Here is a 15455-nt window from a genome sequence, read left to right as displayed (position 1 = left end):
GCTTGTTCTATTAATGTAATTGTAGGCACCAATTTTTGTCTATTTTTTATATATATATATATATATTATAATATGAAATCATTTTAAAAATTATATAATATATGAGGTTTTTAAATATTTTGAAAATAAATAATATATAGTTTTTGAAAATATTTTTGAAAATATATATTATATTGTTTTGAAAACTTTTTTAATATATATATATAATATATAGTTTTTAAAAATATTTTTGAAAAACATATATATTATATAATTTTGAAAATTAGTTTTTTTGAAAATTAGTTTTTAATATATATATTATATAGTTTTAAAATTAGTTTTTAAAAATATATATATTATATAGTTTTGAAAATTATTTTTTAAAAATATATATGATATGGTTTTTAAAATTATTTTTTAAAACATATATTGTATAGTTTTAAAAAATGTTTTTAATTTATTTATCTATTTATTTATTTTATTTTATTTTATTTCATTATTTATTTATTTATTTATTTTATTATTGTTTGTTTCAGGTCCAAAATGGGGTCCAAATAATCAAAGAAACGGGATTGAACCAGCCCAATGAAATGGTCTAGTAATAATATTTAGGGTTGAAAACCCTAAAATGGTGCCAGTCAACAATGTCGCATGGGGAGTTATACAGTCAAAGGGGAGAACCGGTCGGCCAAGAAAACCAGGACTGCACCATCCCGAGATTCCCGGCCACGTGAACGTTGAGGGGAACGACCCCATTTTCATTGGAACAACCCCCTTATTTTGGGGCCAACAACAACCACAACGGGGCTATAAAAGCCCCAGTGAGAAGAGAGGCGGGGGACAGCGAATATCATCAACTCACGAGAGAGCCAACCAGCCACTAGAACAGTACCCATTATGAACAGTACCATCGAGTACCAACAGTAAACGACAGCCAACAAAAACACACAATACCAAACAGTAAACCAAAACCTCACCAACGAGAGCAAATCGAATCACGACCAATCAAAACCCAAAAACAGTCGAGATACACAACATCAACGACAAGCCAACGTCAATAGAGAGCCAAAAACGAACAACCAACCATCCTAAAAATAAAACAGTGAGACCAAAGCCCCACAACAAAAACACAAAGCAAATATGCAAGGAAAACCGAGAGCCGAGGTCTCAACCGAGAAGGCAAAAGGTCGTCGACGAAAAAAGTACAAGCAGAAGCTTTCGGGCTAGATCTACGTCGATAGGTGGGGTTTTTGGGGATTTAGGCATCGAGATAACGTTTACGGGGTAGAGAGGAGTGTTTTGAGTGATTTGGGTGTTACCGACCGCCGCGAGCGGCGGTCGACAGAGGCGGTCGGCGGGTGGCCAGTTCCCCGCCAGTGGGAATCTCTAGAGAGAGGTGAGAGAGAGGGAAGATGGCAAAATGAAGAAGGCTTGGCCATTTTGGCCTTTGAAATGTGCATATATAGGGGGAACGAAACTACGCCGTTTTAAGCTCCCATACCCGTGTTTTCCAACTGTAAAAGGGTCAATTCCCATTTTTGGTCCCTCGGGTTTTGTAAGCATTTGATCGAAACTATTAATTTGGTTCTAATTCTGTTTTTTTTTCTCTTAAATTTGTCCCTCGTTTTGTTTTATTTTTAATTTTAGTCCTTGCTGCCTTTCTATTTTATTTTATTTTTCTCGCGGTTTTAATTTAATTTAATTTTTCTTTTTTTACCTTTTTTATTCTCATTTATTTATTTGTTTACTAACCTTTTATTATTAATTTTTTTTTATTTTATTATTTCCCATCATCTTTACTTTTTTTTAGTAGCTTTTGTTCATCTTTGTCAACTATTTTGTATTATTATTATTATATTAAAATGTGTGTGTGTATATATATATATATATATATATATATTCTTTTTATTCCTTTTTGTATTTATTTTTATTTTATTATCTAATATTTTTTGGCATTTACAGCGGTAATTTCAAACGATCAAATGTAAGTAATTCGAATCAATTATTTAAATTTAAATTTTAATTTCTAGTTTTTCGCAATTAAAGGCAACCGTCAAATTAATTCGTACCTAAAGGGCGGTTCAAGGGTGCTAATCATTCCTTAACCATAATCGACTCCCGAACCCGACAAGTTTCTGGTACAACACAGATCAGGTAAGATGGTGTCCGACCCACCTAAATTCGTTTTTAAAATGGTCAGTGACGACTCTAATCCATCCAATTCAAGTCGAAGTCCAATTCCGAGCCCAACTGAAAGACGATCGCGACAGTAATATGACACGTTAATCCATTTAATAATATTATCCTTGCAGCGTCTTAAACATCGTATGTTTGAACTCCAACTGCCACTTCAGGGAGGAGATCACAAAATGGATAGATTACAATGACGCGGTGGACATTATTTATGAACATGTTGCAGTGAGGCTCTTAATCTTGTGGTCGTGAGATCAAGTCTCACTGAGGGTAATTCATAACGGAAGTCTTCCACGGAAGCTGCTCTCAACCTAGTATTGGGGCAGCCTACTATCCTACATCCCCTTTACCCCATTACATATGGGAATAGGATCAGCTAATGTTGCAGTGAGAATTATGTTTGGTTTGGATCATGAAGATTGACTCTTTGAATTTTCTCGGAGCATAATAAAATACTCAGAGCTGTGGGCGACAGTGGATGCCTTCCGACATGCACCAAGGTTTGGTTATCAGCCAATAGAACTGAAATTTGATAATATTGAGACTATAAGCGGCCTTTTGAAATTAGTCTCAGACCATCAAAAGTAATGCCCTTTCTGTTGTGATTAAAAAACTGTTGTAGCGGGATTGGGAGTTTCGTTTAGGCAAAGACGGAGCTCCCTTAGGGTGCGTTTGGTTCACGGAATGTAAGATTTCTAGGGAATAGGATTACTGAGAATGTTGTATTTTGTGTTTAATTGGTTTAGCAGGAATATAAGATTACCGTGTTTGGTTAAAAGAATAAAAGATTATTGGAATATATATTTGACCAAATTGTCCTTATTATATATTTATTTTTTAACAAGTTAGAAAATATTTATATATTTTATTTAAAAAAATTTAAACTCATAAAATTTATATAATTTTTTTACAAAATTGAAAATATAAAAAGGTCTAATGAAAGGGTAAAATTTTATTTTAACCCCTGAACTTCATATAAAATTTTAATTATAGACTTTTTATGTAAATCTAAAATAGGTTAAGGATAAATTTGTAATTTAACCTTCGTAGAATTTTTATTATTCAATGACAGAAGAAGGATATTTTTGGAAAAAAAATTTAAGGGTATTTTAGTCCAAAACACTGGTAATCCAACAATACCTAAAGAAAGGGAGGTAATGACATTCCCAATAATATACCCCAAAAAAATCACTATTAGTAATCTTACGTTACCGGGAATGAGATTCCCGGCTAACTAAACGAGGGAACGTGGATTCCATTCCCATGGGAATCCCACATTCCCCATCCAAACGTCCCCTTATGGTCCAAGGGAGCCCCGACCCATGTTAAAATTTGTATATTCGATATAATTTTTGTTTAATAGTAATTAGTTCATGTAAAAATAAATATTTAAATTTAAAAAATATAAAAAATAATTAAATATTTAATCAAGTAGTGGTTTGACTAAATAATGATAAGTTTGTGTTCTCAAATTTTTGGTCTAATTATAATTTAGGTCATTGTAAGTTTAAATATTAGACAAATTAGAAGTTGTCTGGTGAATATTGAGTTTTATATATATATATATATATATATATATATATATATATATATATATATAAATTTAAGGTGAATACAAGGTAGTATATATACAAAGACTTTCAACTATTTGACATACTCCTACATACACAGTGCTTGAACCCGAGATCTCAATGATAACAACAATCCCTTAATCACTAAGATCACTTGGTTTATGCTGAATTTCGAGTTGAAATACCTAATAAGTCTTTATATTTTTCTCAAATAGTCTAAAATTTCGACATCTATCAATATTTAATTCTGATTCCGTCTCAGCGTTTAGGTTATGTTCGATGAGCGCATAATACAATTACGGATAGATTGTTGTCTTTGTCTCGAGACTCACCGTTGTGAGAACTCCGTTTTGCAGTCCCACCAGATCAAGTACTGAAACACCTTCAATTAGATCAACAACATAGTGTTATAGAAGAAATATTGTAATGCTTTGTTCAATTTAAGCAAAGAAAAAAAAAACTCGCTTGTTTGAACATGTTTAAATGTATATCAATTTTGTTGCCCTATTTAAGGTTTAGAATTTAGGGTTTAGGGTTTAAGATATAAGGTATAGATGTTATTATTAAAGTTTAGGATTTAAGATTTAGATCGTTATGATTAGAGTTTAGATTTTAAGATTTAAAATTTAGATGGTATGCAAGGACAAACTACTTAGGAGGATTGTTGCCCCCTCCCAAAATATTTGGTATAATGACATTTTAGGTCTTTTTTAATTTAAATACTAGTCAAATAATGCATCGTCCTTCCCATTTTTTAAATTTAAATACTTAATAGATTCTTGTTATTTTGATATAAAATCATTTATCCATTCAATATTTGATTCTAGCTTTATCCTTTACGATACGATTAGAATTTAAGATTAACACGAATAAGGTTATGCAATTTAAATTGTATTAAATATTTTTCATTAATATCATATTCGAATCGTGTAATCGTATTTGGTGAGATATTACTAGAGGGAAACGGCTGGCGCCTATCGGGACATTTAATGGGAACACCGTGGTGGCCATTGGAGTTGCTGGACGTCTACCGGGCAATTACTCGCATGTTAGGGTTGCTATTGCCTCAGCAACACCACGTGCTCGGCCATGGCCTGTCTGTCTGTGTAGACCTCTAAATTATATGGACCCCATTTATATTGTAATATCGAATATATATCATAACATTAATAAATGTAATTGTATACGTAACGAACATGATCATAAATATTTGAGATAAATGTTATAACGAACAAGAACAATATTAAAACTCGAAGATAATAATAGTATCGTCATGTCGAGACGATGACAATTTAAATCCCATGGCTAGAGAGCATGGTCTTGTTGCTTTGAGGACCATGTTTGAATGCCGATACCTTAAGTTAACAAAAACTGATCCATTGGCACTCGTTTTGTCTAAATATATATATATATATATATATATATACATAAATATTTCGAACAAAACATAAATGTGTAATTTCGATTTATGTTCTCATGATTCAATGGTTTCGATCATGTTACGATGAAATGATCAATTAATATATGTGTTTATACGTGTATTTTGTTCCATATATGTATCTCTTAAGGTTACAAAACCTATGGATAGTTAAACAAAATAATTTTAATTTATATTATCATGACACAAATATACCAAAGAAATAAAAGAGAAGAAATTTTACTAATATCGAAAAATAAGAATACAGAAGAATTTATAGCTTTGCACGACCCGACTCAATCGAATTAACTTGTAACACTAATGATGTATAGAAAATAAACCCAACAAATAATGCCAAATCAAAAGGATGATTGTAACCACCCCATGTGTGTAGATTCCTGGGTTGAATTCTTGCTTAAAAAACTGGCTAAAATACACCATCATTGCTGATCGGAATTGAGGGTTAAAGTTTCTACAAGCACGTGAATCCTTGCACCCAAAAAGTGCTTAACCTTTTCCCTATTCCACTCCATTTGATTATGGATAAGGTTTGAAGATGAGTCCCAATACGTTCAAATTTCAAAAAAAGAAAGTTAAAAAAAGAATTTATATTTAAAAATGCGTTCTTTATGATACAAGATGATATTTGTTCAGAATTTTTTCTAACCATTAACGATGCATGTATACCTTACTGACGTTCAGTATAAACGATAGCAGATTCTAACCATTAAATCCGTAGAATTTGATGACAATTAACCAATTGAATGGTCTACCTTTCATTATGTGCATGGGCCATTTCTTTATTGGAAATCATCAAGCAAGATCTCCCAAATCCAACCAAGTGGTGAGTAATCAAGGATTTATTCACTTTCTATGGATTTAGAGTGTAATTATTGTTGATGAAAGATTTGAGTTCGAATAATATTTTTTTATTTGTAAATTCGTAAAATTATATATAATTTAAGGTATTATATAAAATAGTCGAGTTATTATTCTACGCAGTATATATATATATACAACATTTGACATATTTAAATGATATTAAATTTCGTTTCTGAAATATTTTTTTCACCGTCAATATAAAAGGTAATAAGCTAAATAATTTTTTTAATTTCAAGTTATACTTTTATTCGGGAATTTAAGTTAACATTTTATTTCTTTACTTATTTTTCAAATCTAAACAATAATTGAACCAACTTAATCAAACACTAATCTCTTCATGGCATATTCTTAATTATATATTAAAGAGTTATAGTCAACATGGTTGGTTGCAGGTACATATAATTATGATGGACAGTTAGTTTTATTTATATTCATACTAAAAGTCATAAGTAAACAATGCTTCCACTATGATTAAGTGTGCTTTAGAAGAATAATAATTGGTGTATTATGAGAAAAAAAAACTTAGGACCTTGTTTAGGGCACAAAGTCTTCGAATGCCATTATAAAAGGTGGTTTTCACGTTTCTTTTATAATCCCTTATATTTAATTTAACGGTTAATTACTATAGATTATGTATTATAGAGTCCTATTATAGACATGAATGGACTGATGGGAAGCGGATGGGGACAGTTGCCTCTTTAAGTTTTCTTATATTTTAGATTTTTTATATTTCCACCGATAATCTATTTTCGTCCTCTAAAATTTTATAAATTATCCATTCCTGATTATAAGGATGATCTTCTCACATATTACATATCGTATTAATTGAATTTCGTAATTAATTTTGTGATTTATCTCATAAAATGACTAACTAATCTTAACCACATATTCCAATTCGACAGTGTATTTTTTTGGCGAATTAAGTCAACATGATTAGAAGCTACAATTTAAGAGAAAGCAACCTAAAACCAACCACAAAAACTATACTTGTCAAACTTAATAATATCAACCTTTAATAATAATAAATAGGGATTTCTTTTTTTTTTCTTTGTTATTATACAAAAAGTATAACATTAAGATAAAAAAATAGTTATAGATATTAAAATCCAAATCCAATTTTACTTTTAAGCGAATATAATAATTAAATGGAGTGTTGCTTTCTCTAAAGGTCTCGGATTCAAGCAGTTGTGTCTGTAGTGTTAGTGCATTGTCGATGACTAAACAAGATTATGAACATATAAATACTTCATAATTATCCCAAACTATTCAAAAACATTTACTTTAAGAAATATTTATTATAAGAAAAAAATAAAGAATTAAAAGAAGAGATACCCAATAAATAAATGTTCGAACTAGTTACCATTTTTATTTAAGTGTCTAATATTTTTTTGTCAAAATAAACCCCTAACATTTCATTATGTTATCATTTTAAAGAGGACAATCAACTAGTGAAAGTTCAATGATTGAAAGGGTAAACATTCATTGAGAGGGTAAACAATAATGATTTACTCAAATTTTTTAGGGTAAATTTCATATTTAGTATCTAAATTATTACTTTTATTTTATTTTGGTATTCAACTTTTATTTTATTTTAAAATCATACATAATATTTAGTTCATGTTTCAATTTAGTACATCGTCGTTAAAAATTTAACAGAACTACTGACATGGCTTTTTCTCAATGATGATGTGACGTTATCTTATGGTGACGTTACCTTATGGTGACGCATCAACATCATCAATAAGTTTTTAAGGGTGGGGTACCAAAATGAAACATAAACTAAAGGGTAAGTATGGTTTTGAAACAAAATAAAGTTTGGGTACCAAAACAGAACAAAATTAATTATTTAGGTACTAAATGTGTAGTTTACCCAAAATTTTAAACACCTAAAATAAAAAAAATATTGTTTAATTAAGCTAAAAATAAGAATAATCGACATTATGTTTGAGAATTGGAAAAGTAAATGTTCCATATCATCATCATCATCATTGCATTTTATATTTAAATCAAGCATAGGATCTTTGATCTTAATGGAGAAGCTTTGATGAATTATGCACTTTGCAGTTTGAAAATGAAAATGGGAAGATAATTATTATGATGAGAAGATACAAGAGACAATAAATGTGGAATACGAGTATATATAATCGAAATAATAACATACAATAAAGAAAATGTTCCAATGCTGTTATCAAGTTGAAAAAAGTTGTAGGCACTATTGCAAGACAATGCAGGAAGCAAAAATCACGGCCATGTCGTTATTTTCAAGTTAAGTCGCATCCAATTCTATTAAGTGTTATTCTATTATATTAAAATTTTATTTTAGTCCTTTTTATTATTTAAACATGTATTTTAAATATGTTATTTCCATAAAAACAAGATCTAACTCGTTTTTGATAAAAATATTTTAAATTTCGGAATTCGATAAAAAAAAGTTTAATTTAATCAAGCCATGGTGGAGTTTTTAATGGTAGAAAGGACCACTATGGCTAGGCCCCCCTCCCCGACCAAATGGTCACAATTTCCACTTGGCCTTGTCCCTTAGAACATGGAGTAAATAATGGAACCTATCAGCTAAACTCCAAAGCCCTTTTTCTTTCAGGTTTAAACATTAAAGCTACCTCTCATGCACATACCAAACATGTCCATACACTTCTTGTCCCAACAAAAACTATCAATCCCAAGGAAGAAAACTTTGGCAATATCAAATCCAACTATAAAAGAACATCCTTAACATACCATCAACACTTTGTTTTGTAACTTGGAAGAAAGAAACAAGAGTTGACTCCATATCCTTGTTCAACCTTCAAGCAAAGGAAAATGGAAATCGAATCGGTTAGATGCGAGTGTTGTGGACTGAAAGAAGATTGCACCCAAGATTACATCAACGATGTTAAGGCCAAATTCGACGGGAAATGGCTCTGCGGGTTATGCTCGGAAGCTGTTAGAGATGAAGTGAGTAGGAGCAAGAAGAAGCAATTCGGTGTCGAAGAAGCCGTCGAAGCTCACATGTCGTTTTGTGGCAAATTCAGATCGAATCCCGCGGTTCGAGTAGCCGACGGTATGAGGCAGTTGCTGAGAAGGTCAGGAGATAATTCACCTTCTTCTTCTAAGAAGTTAACAAGATCAGCTACCACAAAACTGTACTAATTGCCATTACAAAAAGTGAAGAAAGATGAAAGGGAGGAAAGGCCTTTACCTCCTTAGATGGAATAATATTGGTAGCTTTACCTTTTACAACTTGTCTTGTGCAGGTGAATGTTATTTCAATGAAGGCTTCTTCCTCTGTTTTTCTTTTCTTTCCTTGCCTCAAAGATCTTAACTTCGATTCGAACATATTTGTTTTTCCCCTGCATTAGGCGATCGATGTAAACGGATGCAACACTAGTTATCACAATTTGTATCATCAAAGAACACCTTCATATGTTTCTTGAAAAACGTCTTAGAAAAATCTTCAATAACCAAATTTAAGCATCCTAAGCAGGCATCCTTAACCAGTTAGGGAACTAATTTGATCATGTTCCGTGTGATACTCAACGAGTTATCGATATATCGGCCTTATAATTGGTTTTTAGATGTGCCATATGCCTAATCTTATCGGTCAACCGATGACATCTGGGATCAGATTCTACATATGCAGTGAAATAAGCAACAGATCTTGTCCCTGACAACAATCTCCCTCCCATGTACCTTTTAAACTGACTTCACATAGTTATGGATGTCCTGACATTTCTCAGGCTTTTCATTTTTCTTGAATTACCGTTGTCCTACTTGTGGATATGAAAATATGACCTCCAAAGATCCTCCATATTCATGGAAAAAGTAAAAAATAAATGACAATATCCATGACAGACACATACTATGCAATACTCAAACCCTGAGTCCAAGTAACACAGGTTTCCCTCATTGATGAGAGCATAAGGAAGTACTAATTTCTCACTATGCAATATAACATCCTTTTTTTTCTTCCTCTTCTAAATTATCCAGCAAATTCCTTTTTTTTCTTGTTCTTCTAAATCATTATTTTTCATTTAAATAGGTGTTGTTCTTACAGTATCGATACCCTTTGAATATTATAAAGAAATATGGGTATTTTAGGCTTAGGGTATCGATCATGTGGTATCGGTACCATACATCTGATACCAATATCGATGGCCGGGTATCGATACCGTACATCTGATAGCAATGTCGATGGCCGGGTATCGATACTAACAACTTCCTGCGACAGACACATACTATCCAATACTCGCACCCTGAGTCTAAGCAAACACAGGTTTCCCTCATTGATGAGAACATAAGGAAGTACTAATTTCTCACTATGCCATAGAGCAACATCCTTTTTTTCTTTCTCTCCTAAATCATCCAGCAAACTATGGGTATTAGGAGCATAAACCTAGCAGCTTCAACTCGATAACCAGCTCATCCAACTTTTAACAAAACTCGTCTGCCTGTTTCAGTTAGTATCTGCAACTCATTTCGATTCTATCCTACTGCATGCCTTTTCCTTGGATATTGCCCCTTCGGCATAAATGTTTAGTAATACCACAAGAGCGCCATAACAGTTTGCTCCTAATTCAGTCTCACCATGAATTTGATAAGCAGCCATTTGGGATCTCCAAATGACAACATTAGGTGCCAAAGGCAGTTTCAGTACAATCTCAACAACTACACTCAAGAGATTAGAACGGAAGAGACGATTGACAATGCATGCAGCTGTAAGTTCAGGTTTAGGAGGAATCATGGGTGCAAAAATATGAGCATGGCTACAAGCATAGAAGCACACTCACAAATGAACTCAACATGGGCCCCTCTCATTTAATGAAAGAAGCCTAGAGCATTATTGGCATCCCCATGTATGCCAAGTGCATGTTGAGCATACTAGTCCAAGATAATACATTTCTTGTCATGTTCTCAAAAATTTCTATCCCTATTTCTCAACTCCCACATTTATCACACATATCAATGAGTATTATCAATAGGCAAAGCGCCTCCAAAACCGTTCATATCAACACATAAATGTATCCATCTGGTTATCTAGTACAGCAAGATGCACATAAACTGGTATATCACTCAGAAAATTTACCTGATCAGTTTTATTCCTATAGCTTGATAACTCTCAACATAACTAGAGGCAGAGATCATTGCACTCCAAGACACCGAGCCCTTTTTCAGTACTCAACTCGTTTGCATCGAATACCTCGGAATCGTTACAATCAAGTTCTTCGGTGTCACGTGATCAAACAATTGCTGAGCCATATCCATGCGACCACAAGTTGCATACATAGCCATAACAGCACTATCATTTTTGAATAATGCAGTCATGTACTTCTTTCCCATAATTTAGATTCCCTGCACGATAACAAGCCGAAAGAAAACTGGAAAGAATAAACTTATCCGCCTCGATATTAACCCTGTTCATCCCAAAAAGCTCCAATCATCTACATTGATTAAAGAAAGGGGTTGTATCTAATGCACTGTATACTTTAGAATAAGTTGCAGAACATAACAGTAACAAGTGCTTAACAAAATACCATATCATAATCAATTGAAACTGAATAAACATCAAAACACAAATTTTCTTGAGAAAAAAGAGAGAAATTATATCTTTCACTATAAACAAAATCTTTATTCAACATTTGATTACTCAAAACCAATATCTAAATTGCACCAAAGCAGTATCCCTTCCTCTCTTCGGTTTTGTATTAAAAAATATATCATTTATAGTGAACTTTTTTTTAAAAAGTACAAGCAAAAACCATAAGCATTTATCATAGTACTCAGTCCAGGCAACAATATTCCCGAACAGACAATCTATCAAACACCAATCAGACATTTTGATATTATTTTTTTATCAATGCAAATCAACGAGTTCAACCCATGGCCTCACTTAAGATGCAAATCATTATTTTTGTTGCATCTCCTCCAGATTTATTCCGTAAATCACAGCTCTATTATCAATTTTACGACTGTCGTGGCCTTCGGAATTTCAAGAAGCATTCGAAGTTTGATACACTCTGGACGGCTACATTCCCTTGAGAAAATTATTGACCGATTACATAATCTATCAAAATCAAATCTATTATTTCACAATCAAATTTATTTAAACTGTCAACTCACAAATATCAGCACATCCAAACTGAACTCTACATATATATATACAAAACTACAACTCTACTAAATTTTGCTACTCCATGTCAAATTATTAAAAGAGAACAAAATTCATTAATTATTGAAATCAGGCAAAGATGAACAAAATCTCCTCGACAATTAAGCTAATAATCATAATATATGCGGACTAAGATCAAGATAAATTTGGAAATAGATTTAAACCTCAAAGCTCCAGAAATCTACTTCTTATTCTTAGATCAAGATTTTATCAATTAAATTCGATAATTTTAAAAATAATATAATAAATTAACGTATGATATAAAACATATATATATATATATAGTTTTATTTTATTATGGTTTTATAATGAAACCGTATCTCATCACATTTCTTGGAAGGATCATGGCACCTTCATCCCCTGTCCCTGTTTGCGAAAGTTTCTGAATCCTTCTACAATGTACGGAATGTTTCCGACTTTAAAGTTAAATTACATTTTTAACATTTTTTAATATCTTATACGTTTATTTTATAATATATATTCAAAATTTCAAACTTATTTTTTAATAATAATATCTCTACTTTAATTTTTATTTTTAAAGTGCAATATAGTTAATCTAAACTAAACACCACACTTGTTAATATTTAATTACTAATATAATTCTGAAGAGAGACATTTTAAAAAAATATATAACATAAAAAATAATATACCGATATATATTTTTAAATTAATTATATGATTGACATTTGACATAAAGGGTCGACTTTCTTTTTAGAAAATAATGTTTGGATATTTTTTTTATTTACAAAACTGAGTTAGATTCAAAATTAGGATAAAAATATTTTTTCGACTCGAGAAAATTAACATACTTACATTTTATTTTTAAAGATAATTGTTAAAATACATGTGTTTATATTTTTTAATTAGGTTTCTATTTCACCTAACAACATTATATATGTGTGTGTCTCGGGTCAAGTATATGTTTGTATCTTAAAAATTAAATTATATTTTATGTCGAATAAATTTTTTTTAAAATTTAAATCGAATTAGATATAGAATAAAGAAATATAATGTTCGAAATAGATTCAAATAAATCAAAAACTCAATCAGGCCCTAACTATAACCCTCCCTAATCACAAGTCAAGTGTTGTTCGCTAAATTTAAATTTAAATTAATACAACAATAAATATAATTCTTAGTATTAAATATTAACTACAAAGGAAATAAAAGGAGGTGGATTGATTTGTAAATTTCATAGAATTAAAGGACCTTTAACCAAAACCTAATCTCGTTATATTCTTATTTTCCACCTATAATTTATCCAATGGCTCTTAATTTTCCTGCAAATCCTTAAATAAAAAGGCAATTTATGAGTTTTTGGAACAATTATTTTCCCAGTGCTTGCAAAAAGGTGTCCAATTCACCCGAAATCCAGTTACCCTTTTGAACACTCAATCTCGAAGAACAAAATTTTCTCACTATCTTTCCTTGTATCTCACTCAGTTTTCTCTAATAGCCCTTTTAAGGGATTTGTCAACATCTTTCCAAAAGAATTCTGAAGAATCAAAACCATTGCTTTTTATGATTTCACCTTTTCCACTCCACAACTTGATCAGGATTTTGATTCCTTTCCGAATTTCTTCACTTTTCTCCAAGAAAGCATCTTTGTCGTCGTTGTTGTTACTATTAATCTTGTTCCTAGCTTCGTCCTTTGCTTCCACTTCTTCACGATTCACCTCCAGAAGGTCAAATCTTTGTGAGAAAAGCCGGAGACCCGAATCTCGAATTCCCTCAAACAGCACCATGAGAATCCACCCGTTGCCGAAGACGAGGAACATCACCATCCAATATGAGATGAACCCGAGAACCTTAAGGTCCCAAGCTGAGTCCCTGTTGAACGGTGGTGGGTCTAACAAGAAGCTCCGTAGGCTGCCCCACATCTTCAGCCGCGTCCTCGAGCTGCCTTTCAGGTCCGATGCCGATGTGGCTGTGGAGGAGAGCCCCGATTGCTATAAGTTCGTTGCCGAGACCGACGGGAGGATCGGAGAAGTCGTCAGGGCTCATACAGTGGAAATCCATCCTGGGGTCACTAAGATTGTGATAAGGTCCAATAGCTTGATGGATTTCGGTTTGCTGGATGATTTGGAGCTCGACGTGTGGCGGTTCAGGTTGCCGGAGACGACGCGGCCTGAGCTGGCCAGTGCGGTTTACGAGGACGGCGAGCTGATTGTGACGGTGCCGAAAGGAGGGGAAGTGGAGAATTTGGAGGAAGATGGTGGCGGAGGTGAAGGAAATGGGGAGTTTAGAGGAGGCATTGGAAATGATAATAGCAATAATAATAGGCTTGTTCTTGTACAGTGAGTAATAACAATGGCATCATTTGCTCTGTTTTCTTTTTCTTTCTTCTTCAATTGCGTGTTGTTTTCATTTTAGTTTTTGAAGGTCATGGTGGAGCTTAGTCCCTTTTTTTGTATGGTTACCTTTTATTATTACTTAATCAAATCAAGAATTGTTCTTCTCCAAATGATTGGCATGATGACTATTATTGTTTGACATTGTTTTTTAGGCATGATTTTGATGATCCCTTTGGTGTTTAGTTGTTCTTATGCTTTTGTTTGTGTGTATCAAGGTTGCTTATGGTGCATTTTTTTTATTAGGACAGGAAAGGTCTAAGATTTTGATATGTTCATGGAAAAGTACATGCTTTGCATTCGTTCTCGACTATGCAAAAAATGATCATGGACATGCTCATGTGTGTTCTTTGCTAATTTTTGTTTTAGTTTCCATGGAATTGAGAATTGGCAGACTGATAGACATATGTTCTTGATTGAAGTTGGGTTCTTTTCTTTTCTCATCCCATATTTAGGCATACGGGAAGCTATGAAAGGCCTCCTTTAGGTACAGACCATGAGATATGCTGAGCGGCATATTTGATATCAGTGTTTTGGGTATGTTTTTTGTTTACATCATATGCATTACAAGGTAGTGATTACCTAAATTATTGCATTACCGTCTTCGTCTTGGAGATTCGTGGCCTTGTACATGCCTGCATTTTCTTGTTTAGAATCAGTTCCCTTTCTCACTTTGAGGAAAAGAATCTCTGCTCTTAGTCCACATGGTCTTTTATTCATTCATTCTTGCATACATTCTTTTCATATTATGACCAGTCTTTTTGTTAATATCTTTCTTTCTATAAAGTAATCTTAAAGAAACTCCATTGTTGATTCATAATGTCAAATAGCTATCAGTCATGCTTTTTGGTTATCAATCCATTGATCCAAAAAGACAATTGGGACATCTTTTTCTCCTT

The 15455-nt window shown here is 32.4% G+C and overlaps 2 protein-coding genes across 2 annotated transcripts; both read left to right on the top strand.

Annotated features, from left to right (window-relative positions):
• Positions 1-8725: 8725 nt before the first annotated feature.
• On the top strand, positions 8726-9354 carry LOC120197389. The gene is made up of 2 exons (XM_039198935.1): positions 8726-9190; positions 9257-9354. The coding sequence occupies exon 1, from the start codon at positions 8860-8862 to the stop codon at positions 9187-9189; it is 330 nt and encodes a 109-aa protein (XP_039054866.1). The 5' UTR covers positions 8726-8859; the 3' UTR covers position 9190; positions 9257-9354.
• A 4129-nt stretch (positions 9355-13483) lies between these two features.
• Positions 13484-14661, top strand: LOC120198712. Its single transcript, XM_039199994.1, has one exon. It carries the CDS (start codon positions 13727-13729, stop codon positions 14504-14506), a length of 780 nt encoding a protein of 259 aa, XP_039055925.1. The 5' UTR covers positions 13484-13726; the 3' UTR covers positions 14507-14661.
• The last annotated feature ends 794 nt before the right edge of the window (positions 14662-15455 follow it).

The sequence above is a fragment of the Hibiscus syriacus genome, unplaced genomic scaffold (genome assembly GCF_006381635.1).
Source record: "Hibiscus syriacus cultivar Baekdansim isolate YM2019G1 unplaced genomic scaffold, ASM638163v2 tig00004779_pilon, whole genome shotgun sequence".
NCBI classification, from domain to species: domain Eukaryota; kingdom Viridiplantae; phylum Streptophyta; class Magnoliopsida; order Malvales; family Malvaceae; genus Hibiscus; species Hibiscus syriacus.
Note: the sequence above shows the minus strand (reverse complement) of the source record. Positions and strands in the feature narration are given on the sequence as shown.

What these genes read in the sequence shown, in the direction of transcription:
- LOC120197389 (XM_039198935.1), top strand. Translation starts at nt 8,860, where the DNA reads ATGGAAATCGAATCGGTTAGATGCGAGTGTTGTGGACTGAAAGAAGAT.
- LOC120198712 (XM_039199994.1), top strand. Translation starts at nt 13,727, where the DNA reads ATGATTTCACCTTTTCCACTCCACAACTTGATCAGGATTTTGATTCCT.